This window comes from Canis lupus, chromosome 11, assembly GCF_003254725.2.
Source record: "Canis lupus dingo isolate Sandy chromosome 11, ASM325472v2, whole genome shotgun sequence".
NCBI lineage: Eukaryota > Metazoa > Chordata > Mammalia > Carnivora > Canidae > Canis > Canis lupus.
Genome location: NC_064253.1, coordinates 53,507,025 through 53,519,096, shown reverse-complemented (window position 1 = coordinate 53,519,096; position 12,072 = coordinate 53,507,025). Strand labels below are relative to the sequence as shown.

General features: G+C 47.2%; 1 protein-coding gene across 9 annotated transcripts in view; it reads right to left on the bottom strand.

The window, feature by feature from the left end:
- Nucleotides 1–3,252: 3,252 nt before the first annotated feature.
- The window catches only part of FRMPD1 (FERM and PDZ domain containing 1), a 150,124-nt gene continuing 141,304 nt past the window's right edge, over nt 3,253–12,072 (bottom strand). For all 9 annotated transcript variants that reach the window (XM_035696949.2, XM_049116281.1, XM_049116284.1 and 6 more), the window contains 3 exons: nt 11,326–11,473; nt 8,633–9,439; nt 3,253–5,755 (listed from right to left, as the gene is read on the bottom strand). In XM_035696949.2, the coding sequence (XP_035552842.1) occupies nt 3,375–5,755; nt 8,633–9,439; nt 11,326–11,473 (3,336 nt within the window). In that variant the 3' untranslated portion in view covers nt 3,253–3,374. The remainder of the gene's footprint in view (nt 5,756–8,632; nt 9,440–11,325; nt 11,474–12,072) is intronic.

Below are 12,072 nucleotides of genomic sequence, written 5' to 3'. Positions count from 1 at the left end.
GATCAGGCCCTGGGCTGAAGGTAGCGCTAAACCGCTGAGCCACCTGGGCTGCCCCTACAGCAATTTTTAAATGCTAAAAGTAAACATTCTTTATCTCCCAGAAGGCTTTTCCTAAAACCCAGCTATAACACCTCTTCTCTGCTCAGAAGCTGGTCCTGGATTTCACTCAGCTGGGCTTGGGAAGTGGCTCAGATGGTCTTCAGTGGCTCCCATCACACCTACTGGTCCCTGCACTTTGCACTCCCTGCCACTGCTCTTGTATCTCTTCTTGCCCCTTCCACCCTTCACCGCCACCCCCCAAATCCCACCACGCAGTGGACATCTGTTTTCCAGATGATTGTGTCTCCTCTGTTCCAAATCCTAGTGGCTTCCCACTGTACTTGGATATAAAGTCTAACTTTCCCAAAGCCTTCCTGGACTGGTTCCTGACTGCTCCACCAATCTCATCTATCACTCTTCCTCTGGCTTGCTGTGGTCCAGTCACACCTGGCTTCTTGAAATGCTTCAAGTATACCAAAGATTTGCACGTACTGTTCCCTTTCCTCTCACTTTTTCTATGGCTGGCTCCTTCTTGTCCTTTAGGCTTCAGCTTAAACCTTCCATCTTCAGAGAGGTCTTCACTGATCACCCAGGTAAGATTGGCTCATCCTATCAACATCTTGGCACTCTTTGTTTCTGTATATCACCTGTCAGTAATCTTTTTTTTTTCCTGTGTCTTTCCTACTAATTTTAAGTTCCTGAGGGAACATCTATCATGTTGATGGTTTGGTTCCCAATGTCACTGCATGGTTTGATGATAGAATCACCAAATGAGTGATTTTTCTCCTTTCTTAACACATCCCAAACTTACCCTCCTATCTGCCAAGTCCAGGACAGGATACTCAGTAGCTACTCCATAAATACTTCTTGACATAGTAGTTCTCATTAATGCTGCCTCCTACAGGAAGACTTCCACAATCACTACTCTGTCCACAACTCCAAAATGACTTCTCTTCTTTGAGCTCTCACAGCATCTTATATGTCCTCTTTCATTGTCCTGAGCCGACAGTGCCTTATATTATAGGTCTCTACCTTTACATGTCATCCTATCTCTTAGACTAGGAGCTCTTGAAGACAGGATTCTCATCCAATTATTTACATCTGTAATCCTGCATCAGGCATCACCTGTGATGGGTGTAACAAATGTTTTTATAAAGAAATAGATCAGCCAATGTGATGGTGAGTGGGAAAAGGATAGAGAAGTGCAAATGTCTGCTAGTTTCTTAGTCATTAAACACGACTCTTGCACTGCATCACATTCTACGTATTTCATCTAGGGGCCTATGTATCTCAAAGTGCTAAACAGGACCACCCCCACCCCACCCTTCATTTTAGCCTCTCAACAATGAGGGATTTCCCAGAACTTCTGGAACTTAGTACTCCTCAGGGGAACTGCAGAGTAAACTACCAACTCCATACAGTAGCAACCCAAGAAAGTTAATGGATTTGAGGGGAGAGCAAGTGAAGAAAGACAGAAATAAACATTTGAGTACCTATGCCAGAGGCTTCACAGTCTTCCTGCCTTCATGATTATTTCTCACAATAACACTGAATGTGTATTACATAACGATCTCTAGTTCAGGATATTGTCCCATTGATAAGAAAATGTATTCAATGTATCTAAATAAGGCATCTGGCACACTGTAGGCCCTCATTAAATGAGACTAGTAATAGTTCCTTTTGTCCATTGGAGAAACTGAGGCCCAGAGCAGTGCCTATAATAACACTATCAGGATTCAAGCCTTGGTTGAGTTGAAGTCCTGAGCTCTTTAACTTGTGAACCTATAAATCATGTCCATGTAAATAAGTTGCATAGCTTTTCAGAGCTTTCTGCTGGTAAAAGTGTTCAAGTCCTGTTTAATTAACATCATACAATTTTTATTATTTCAGTGTACTATTGTTCCTATTTTTCATGGCCACAAAGTCACTTCAAATCTATGTTCAAGGGCCTTATTTAAATGTTATTCAAAATATTGTGTGAAAAGAAATAGGCCTCTAAGAAAATTCATCTTTTCCTGGCACGAGTACTGGTTAACTGGTTAGTTAACAAGTAACTGGTAACAAGGGGTGAGAAGAGCATCTTCTCTTCTCCTAAAATATTGCTTTCCTCTGATTCCCAAGATCTTAGGTACTTAGGTACTCATTCTGCTCCCTGCTTTTTCTGGGTGAAGGAGAGGAATTAGGGGGCCAGTGCAGACCACAACTGATCAGGAGTACCAGAAGGACAAAGGGACCCCTTAAATGAACCTTAGTAGCCCAATGTGAGCATCTCGGCCAGAATTGGCCTCGACAGAGAAGCCAGGGTAAAAAGACATCCCAAGGGTATCTTGAAATCAGTTTTCCCGGGGTCTGAAAACAAAATGTAAGAAATGGTATCATACTGGTTGAAGCATCCGTAAAGTTTGGGAGTTATTATTAACTTTTACTATTTGCTAGATTATTTACCATATTTCTACCATACAAAGCAGGAACTATTAATATTTAAAGAGAAAACCAAAGCATAGAGGGGTTAAGTAGCTTGTCCAACATCCCACTAAAATTAACTGAGATTAACTGGCTCAACTGAGATTAGTGAGAAAGGTACTAAATATATTTCTTTTGCTCTAATATTACTCTTAAAAAGGCAAATCTAATTCTGGGCTTTAATGTTTGCCGTTTTAGATATTTACAACAACAACAAAAAAAAGGGTGCAGTATTCAGATGTGGCGTCAATTTCAGAAGAAGCATGGAGCACACACTCCTGGAAGTGGGTCACCGTGCAACTAAGGAACTTACTGCCACCTAGTGGCAGCCTATACGTGTCCTGGGAAGGCGGCCAAGAATACCTGGCCAACAAGCCAAACCTTATGAAAGTAGAATCTATCAAATGTCACATGTATTCACTCCTATCTGTGTGAGTTATTGCCAAATCAGTGTCATATGAGAAGTCAAGACCATTTTTTCAGTGACCGCCACCTTCCTCCCTCATTCCTGTCATCTTGGGATGGTTTGTGAATTCCTCTTGCTTCCTTCCACACCCCCAGTATAAGCTCCTGGTAGGGCATAGTTTACTGATGGCAATCTATTGATCTGTACTCCCCGGGGGGTCTGTGAGCATCCTGACCAGGGGCAAGGACTTGTCTTATGCAGTGTATCCAGTGACTGTTTGTTGAATGACCATGAGTGAATGCTTTGGACTCCAACTTATTATCATCACTCTGTATGATTCAGGCCAGGATGAAGCAGCAGTTTATTTTAATATTCTAGTAAACATTTTGGAGGGGTGGGCAGAGGAATGGAGGGGCTTTTCAGGAAAGTGTCCAGGGCAGGGTAGGGGCCTGGGCAAGCAGCCTGCTCACAGGGCAGCGGATGCCCGGAACTTCTGCGTCAAACAAAACACGGCAGCAGTGAGGGCTGTGCACCGACGGGCCAAGAGTTTCACACTCAGATCGTGGTAGCCTCTCTCACAGGTCAGCTTAGCAGCCTCTACAAACTGATGGTAGGCGTACACCACATCCCTCAGGTTCCCTGCTGCTTCCCTGTGCCGACTGGAGCAGCGGCTGCAGTCTGTGAACTGGAAGCACAGGCCGGCCAGCTGGACCAGGTGCTGGAAGGTGTCCCGCACGGCCCCCTGCATCTCTTCAGGGGACTGGTCCATTCTGATCACATGTTGACAGCTCGACAGGAGTTTCTGGGAACCCATGCAGAGGCGGCTCCGGCTTTCTGAAAAGTGCCAGGTGCACTTCTCCGGGGGATGTTTGTTCCCATTCCCCCAGGAAGCTTCTAAAATATCTTGTAATTCCAGTAAGCTCTCTCTGAGTTGGATGAAGCCCTCTGGGGTGCTGGCAGGGGCAGCTTTCAGCTGTCTCAGAGCCCTGGAGCAGTACTCTGGCCAGATGTGGCTCTTCCTCGGCAGGGGCTCGGCACTGCAGCTGTGGGTCCGGGCAGGCCTCCAGGGTAGGGCCAGCCGGCTTCCTGCAGAGGGTGGTGAGGTGAGGGGGGCTGTGGGGTGTGCTTCCAAGTCCCTGTCTTCTTCCTCTGTCTCTGGCTGCAGGCCACGGAAGCACGTGGCATAGGAGAACTGGCAGCTGCACTGCTCCATCCCAATCCTAGGGGCCACTGTTTCATTCGCACCCACAAACCCCAAAGATGTGGCCATCCTGAGACCGGCAGAAACTTTAGGATGGCTTTCTGGGGCAAAGCACAGGAAAGATTTCTCAGCAGGAAGGCAGATGCTAGGGCTTTTGCCTTTGCTTTCTGACAGTGAACAATGATTTGAGCCTTCTAAGTGGGGCTCCTTTTGGGGACACGCTAGTGGCTTTGGCAGAGAAGGACCTGGATTAAAACAGATCTGCTGCGTAGTGTCCCTAGAGGCTGTATCTTTCCCTATCATATGGTTAAGTGGCTCTGCCTTGACCTCCTCCAGAGGGAAAGCTGATGGAATGGTCTGGTCCCCAAACAAGAAATCAGGGTCTAAATCCAGCTCTTCCAAGAGTTTTTGCTCTTGGGCCTGGCAGGTTTGGCTTGGGGTTTCTCTGCTCTGTCCTTTGGGGTCTGTGGGGGAATGTGGCAGGATCTGCTCAGTTCCTGTTACAGGAGACTTCAAGGAGAGGGAGGCTATTATTGCACCAGCTGGAGCGATGACACCAGTCTGTAGCACAGCATTCGACAGGTCACCCCTGGAGTCACCTGAATCTTTCCAAGATTCATCATGAAATAAATCAGTGCCATTTTTGTTTGTAACTTCTCCATCATGTACCAGAGATAGCTGTCCTTGTTGCTCCTCCTCTGAAGGGAAAGAAGCCATCTTCTCTTCTGAATATATTCCATATTCACCACTTCTAGGCCTGAGTGGAGGAGACAACAAAGGCTCTGTGCATTTGGGGGCAGTTTCTTGCATAGGATTTGTAAACAAAGATCCTGATCTTGTTTCAAACTGGACTCCTCCCAGCTCTAGTGTGTCTGCTTGAGAGGCATTATGCGGCCCTGGGCTGATGGCCTGGCAGCCTCTATCTGGGTTGGGGTCAGTACTGGAGAGGGAGGAAGTGCTGTCCCCAAGCTCTAGGGTGAGTTCTTTGGGGGCACTGCCATCTGAGTGTTGAAATGGAGACAAGGTTTGGGAAGGCTCTGCCCGAGAATTATCTGGGCCAGATGAACCTGGGTTGGAACAGTGAGGGGTACTCGCTGGGGAACTGGCAACAGTGGCAGTCAGGGGGGCATCCCCAGAACTCTCTTTATGGTTGGGGTCAATACAGAGGCGAATGGCAGAAATAGAAGACACTCGAGAGTCAATGACTGACTTGGTTTCCATGGTCTCAGGCTCCATCTCCATGACCCGGGAGGCTGGGTTTTTGCTCTTGGGCTTCCTCAAGGGACCCAGCAGTCCCAGGGCCTTCGTCTCCAGGAGGCCGGGCTCACTGTGCATGTCCTGCAGAGAGGATACAGTTGGGGAGGGTGCACCGAGGGCTAGATAGGGCTCCCTGTTGTAGTAGCACACGTCGTCCACACTCTCCAGCGAGGCTGATGGCACCAGAGGAAATGAAACTTGACAGGTGTAGTCAGTCTGTAGGAAAGACCTTCTTTTTCTCAGTGTCTTAGCATACTTCTTCACACCTCCCCTTCTGCTTGGTTCTCTTCCATCTGGCCCAGGATTCAGGCCGTCCTCAAGGGTGCAAGTGCTAACCTTATTCTGTGAGTTTGTGGCACTGGGTTCTGCAGCAGAAACAGCTCTGGGCCCTGAGAATCAAGAAAGGAAAAGTATATGAAAAGCAGAAAAACAAAGATTTACAGAGCTTGGACCCAGGGCTCAGAGTTGCCTGGGTTCAAATCCTGGCTGGGCTGGGTAACCCTAGGTATGCTAAATCTTGACCTCCTCAATTTGCTCATCTAAAAGATAGGGATGATGATTGTAGGAGATAGTTTTTGATTCTTGATTGTCCACAATAATTTTATTGTCTTTTGGTCACAGCATCCCAATGTTTTTTCAGGGAATGAAATCTCACCAATGGTTACAGTCTGTTGGAACTCTTCATGACTATACCCTATTCACAATAAGCCAGGTAGCCAAATTTATTATCTAGAAAGTCCGCCACAAATTTCCTAGAACTTCACACTTGAACACATAGATTTAAAATAATAAGGGGTGCCTGGGTGGCATAATTGGTTAAGCCTCTGACTCTTGGGGATCCCTGGGTGGCGCAGTGGTTTGGCGCCTGCCTTTGGCCCAGGGCGCGATCCTGGAGACCCGGGATCGAATCCCACATCGGGCTCCCGGTGCATGGAGCCTGCTTCTCCCTCTGCCTATGTCTCTGCCTCTCTCTCTCTCTCTCTGTGTGTGTGACTATCATAAAAAAATAAAAATTAAAAAAAAAGCATCTGACTCTTGGTTTCTGGTTCAGGTTGCAATCTTGGGGTGGTGAGATTAAGCTCCGCATCAGGCTCTCTCTCTGTAGAGTAAATAAATCTTTAAACAAATAAAATAATAATAAAAGTAGAGCACATCTTTTGCAGCCACATTACCCTGATAACATGGTGGGGAATCCTGTCACCTAGTCTCCAGGCCTGGTTATTGCCTGTGTCTAAACCAGCCCTTCACCTTTGCTGGCAATTCTATAAGCTCTCTGACATCTTTTTAACATGTCATGTCTCCAGGCACCTGGGTGGCTCAGTCAGTTAGGTGTTTGACTCTTGGTTTCAGCTTGGGCCATGATCTTGAGGTCATGGGATCAAGCTCCATGCTCAGCTCAGAGTCTGCTTGTCCCTCTCCCTCTGTTCCTCCTCCTGCTTATGTGCTCTCTCTCTCAAATACATAAATAAAATCTTTTTTTTTTAGATTTTTAATTTATTTATTCATTAGAGACACACACACACAGAGAGAGAGAGAGAGAGAGAGGCAGAGACAAAGGCAGAGGGAGAAGCAGGCTCCTTGCAGGGAGCCTGACATGGGACTCGATCCCCGGACCCCAGGATCACGCCCTGGGCTGAAGGCAGGCACTAAACCACTGAGCCACCCAGGGATCCCTCCCCATAAATAAAATCTTTTTAAAAAAAGTGTCACTACTCAGTTGTGGATGTGAGGGATTTTGTGCATACCAGGATGGATGTTTCTGAGTGAAGAAGCACTTTGTAAAGAAGTCCAGGTAATCACCCAGAGGAATCAGGTTCATATCCCAGCCCTTGAGAATCTGAGGGTTCTTATACTCAGATCAGTTGTTTCCAATCTGGCTGCACCTCATTTAAAACCTTATCAAGTCCTAGGTTCTTTGGAGAACAGTGCAAATCTGCTCCTAAGTTTCTCCTTTTCTAGGGGAATGGTCAATTAATGAACTCAGTAGATGGCGGAGAAGTCATTCCTTCATTTAGCAAAATTGCCAGGCGCTATGTGCTGGTGACACAGGGCTGAGCATGAAACACACAGTTCCTACACTCCAAGGAACTCTTAATTTTTAAGTCAGGAAGAGAAACATCAACACACAAATCACACAAATAAATAGACAATTATAGGCAGTGCTAAGTGCTAGGTGGGAAGCCCTCAGGGTGAGCTATGAAACATAGCCCTAGTCTTGGTGGTCTGGTTAGTTTTTCAGGGGGGAAGTGAATTTCCAGGTGGGGCCTGATAGATGGATGGGAAATTAGCAGCCAAAGATCATGGTGAGGAGTGTTTTCTGAGGAAAGAGCAGCATGTGCAAAGGCCAGAAATGGGAAAGAGCTTGGCACTTTTCAAGAACAGCAAGGAGGTCTGTGTGGTAGGTACACAGAAAGAGGGCTTAGGAGGGCAGAGAGAGAGAGAGAGAGAGAAAGAGGTCATGTCATAGAGGGTCTTGAGTGGCCTTATAGGGGCTGCTCAGGAGCAGCTGGCCTCTCTCCACCAGCTACAGGAAACTGTTGGAGGGCAGGGAACAACAGGGAAGGGCTGAGACAGAAATAAAAGGGCGGCAGCTTCCCCAGCTTCTGCTGGGTCACCATCAATGTCTGTGTGTTTATTTCCAATTGTTTTTCTTTAGCATGCAGTGTGTGTGAGTGTGTGTGTGTGTGCACGTGCACGTGCATATCTAGGTGTCCTGCAAGGATCTCAAGTCAACTCAGGAAGTCACTCTACATGGAAAGACATCTCACACTCCTTGTGGAGGAAAGGATGAGGAGCCAGAAAGAAACAGGACCAACAGATCCCCTGCCTTTTCTTCTGATTCTCTTAAGGGGCCACCAATGGCCTATTGGGTTCTCCTTGCATTAAAGTCTCATTTAATGTAGAATCAGGGTTGATAATGATGCAGCCACTTGCCTCTGCTGAGCACTGATCTCAAACCCTTTTCTATTAAATTCTGTCCAGCTCACAAGGCCCAGCCCATTTGTAACCTCTTCTGGGAAGCCTTTCCTGATTCCCACTCTTGAATTAGTGCCTCTCATCTCCACTCACCTATAGTTCTCTTAACCTCCCTTGTAGCCCTGACTTAAAGTTGTGACACTTAATATTTGGTCCACTGAGCCCAGATGGGCCTTCTCAAATAAGGACCCTGCTTTACCCATGTGTTTTTGCTTCGAGCTTGGTCCCTGCCCCTGCTGGGTGTTCAGGAGCTGTCAGCTGAGGCTACAGACCTGCTGGGGAGGGCTCACCTGAGAGGGTGTCTGGGGGTGTGAGCTTGTCAGCAGCATCATAGTATTCCTCATCTGAGCTACCGTCCTCAAAGGCCAGTGGCAGATGCGGGGCCAGGGCTTCCAGAGCAGAGCTGGGTTGGGCCTCAGTCCAGCCCTTCTGACCCCAGGCTGGCAGGCCCCTGCCCTGCCGGGAAGCTGTGCTCTCTGAGCTGTTGCTCAGGTGGCTGGCCAGGGAGACACTGGAGCACAGGCTATAGTAGTCGGTTCGGCTGCCCTCATATAGCCTAGGGTCCAGCCTGACTGCACTTGGTTCTGGTCCCCAGCTGAAAGTCTCAGGAGTGGGGCTCTCAGAAAACTCAGTCTTCTGGCATGGATGATTGGCTCTCTGAGCCAAGTCCAGGAGACACAGGAAGCCATTGGTTTCAATCCTGCTTCTCTCCTCTTGGCTGCTGGAACCAAGAGTCTCTGGGAAGCCTGGTGAGTTAGAGTGGAAGAAGCCAGACCTGCTAGAAGAGCAAGTGTCCAAGTCATCCTCTTCCAGGGCATCCATAGACTCACTGGAGCCACTGGTCCTACAGCCTCGGCTCTCAGTGTTGGCAGAGTCAGAAGCCTCGGACTCAGCACTGTCTGTCATGCTGCTGGCCCCGGAGGTGCTCGGGCCCCTCCTGGCCATCTCAGGCATGGGGCTGTCCCCAGGAGGCTGCTCCTCTTTTACGAGCGGTCTGCAGGGGCCCAGCTTCAGCACGTGTCCGTCAGAGAGAGGCTCCAGCACGCAGTCCACTTCAGAGGACTCCTCTGAGTCACTGCATGCCCTGGATTCATAGCCTGTAATGCAAGGGACACCAGGGGTTATAAGACAGCATTCTGGGACCAACAGAGGCTCATGTCCTCCCACCCTTTACTCTCTCTGCCCTCCCATCTCCAGGGTGGCCAGCCCAGATCACACTGTACTGGCTGACACAGGACTCTTGGGATTCCAGAGTCCACATTCTCCCTGCACATCAGGGCTACTTTCCCACATCAACCGAATTGCATAATGGAGACAGGATTACTTCTGAGGAAAGCTATATCTTCATGGAAACATGGAGATTATGTGGCTGGATTTAACTTTGCTACGTGCAGCATCACCCGGGTTTGCTAACACCCTTCTCAGATCCCAGCTCTGTCCTGTCTGGGCATCAAAATCAGATGGGGAATCATATTTAAAAAATAAAACAGATCCTCAGCCCTAACCCTGATGTACTAAGTCAAATATCTAGGGGATGGGGGCTAAGAATCTGTATTCTTAGCAACCTTATGTGGGTGTCTGAGGCCAATAGGCTGGCACCATCTTGAAACCTGGCTTTGGGGACCCACTGATACTATGGGGTTTTTAGAACAGTCAAAACTCATTTAGCTCCTGATACTCTGGAAAGATTCATGGCAGGAAAACTGGGGACACTGAGCCAGGCCTCCAATTTCTCTTCTACCATAGCCTCCATCGTGATATTTCTAAAAACTTCTCTCTGGCCGTATCATACTCTACTTAAACCCCCTAATGGCTTCCTCTACACAGGGAAGAGCCTAAGTTCTTCTACAGAAGTTAAGGTCTGTCAGTGTGGCCCTGACCCCTCCTCAGCAGCCTGGTTACTCCTTGTAGGCTTCACATGCTCCAGCCACTATAGGGAGCTTCTCACAGATCAGGACCTTGTTCTTGTGTCATGTGTCCATGTTGTCCCCTCTGCTTCAAATGATCTCTCCTCTCTTCTTTGCCTGGTTAGCTCCACAAGTCTTTCCAGATCTATTTCAAATATTGCCCCCCTATAGAGCATCTTCCCTCCCACTGCCACCTGCCCCAATGGAAGCAGTCCCTCTCACTACCAGACCTTCACAACTGCCCCACTCTGCATTGTCTGATTAGACTCTAGGGTATCATCCTTTGTTTATAAACTGTGTTAAAACCAAAAGCATCCAAAATTCATCACTTCCTAATTATTTTACTTTATCTTACTATCATCTAATCTCTTGAGATTATTCATGCCCATTTGATCCAAATGGAGGAAATGCCATACAATGTTGTGCTACTGAGCATCTCTTCCCATCTTCACGTTCAATGATATCACACTGGTAGCCTGAAATTAGCCATAGTGAGAGTGTTACAACATTTATCAGCAAACCAGTGGGAAAATGCTGTATTAACAGTGCTGAAGCCAAAGCCTGATAGAAACTGGGAGCTGGCCTGGGAGTCTATGCATCTCATCTGGCCTCCACTACTTCATTCCTTATACATGGTTTCTTTCCTTCTATTTCCTTCTATCTCTGGGTACTTCCTTCTCCTAAACACATAAGGCTGAGAACTTCTATTATAATTCACGAGAATGCAACAGAGCACCTAGACATGGAATAAAAAGCTAGGTCATCTGTACTTTCTGAATAAATGAATGATTTTTTTTTTTTTTTTTTTTTTTGCTGGCAAATAAAGCAAAATTCAGTGGATCTTAGAAACAATTTTAGGAAATACTACAGGGAATCAGAGATGTTCAACCACATTTTGTGGCTTTAGGTGACTCTCAGATACAAAGAAAACTTCTCTATTCAGGATTTTAGAAAGATCAACTGTTTACCAGGAAATAAATGAAAAAATAGCTCTTATCAACTCAACTCAATTCACTCCCTCCCTTTAGGCTGTGAAAAGGGCCTGTCCCTTATAGGAGCAAGCCTTGGCACCTCACCTTCTTCAGCAGATACCCGGTGCACCTGTTGTTTGTTTCCCGGCCACAGGAAAATGGAGGTATCTGGGTCGACAAATAGCCTGTAGTACCCAGCAATCAGGCAGGCCAGGTCTTTTGCACTGTTGGATTCCAGCAGCAACGTCAGAACCTTTGAAAGTAAAGAGAGCTTTTATATAAAGGCCTAAGGGACAGTCTGAAGGCTGACAACTTCTCATTGGCCCCGCATGGGGCCAATGAGAGATTCGAAGTAAGTCTAGCCATGCCCCACAGGCAGGCCTCCTGGTATCTCATATTCTCACCTTCAAGACTTGAAATAAGCATGCATACACACACACATACATAGGCCCAACCACACGTGCAAGTATATACACACTCATATACATACAATGGGTTTCTCCCCTTGAATCTTACAATGTCTCCTGCCTCTTCATTCCCTAGTCCAATATCCCCATCCCAAACACCCCACCCCACCCTGCTCATTCATACAGTGGGGTCCCTTCAAGATCTGATCTGGAAAAGGAAAAGGAGAGCAAATGGAAAAGGTGGAAGCAGGTGATAAAAAAAAATAATAAAGCACCATCCTTGAACATGTCAGAAAATAAAGCAAAGGAGGGTAAATGTAGGACCTTGCAGAGAGGCTTGGGAAGTACTCTGCATCATTTACCCACTTTCATTGCTGCCCTCCAAAATCTTGGGCAGCCATCCTGGTCCCATCCATGTGATAAAGTCATCTGCTGCTCCCATCTA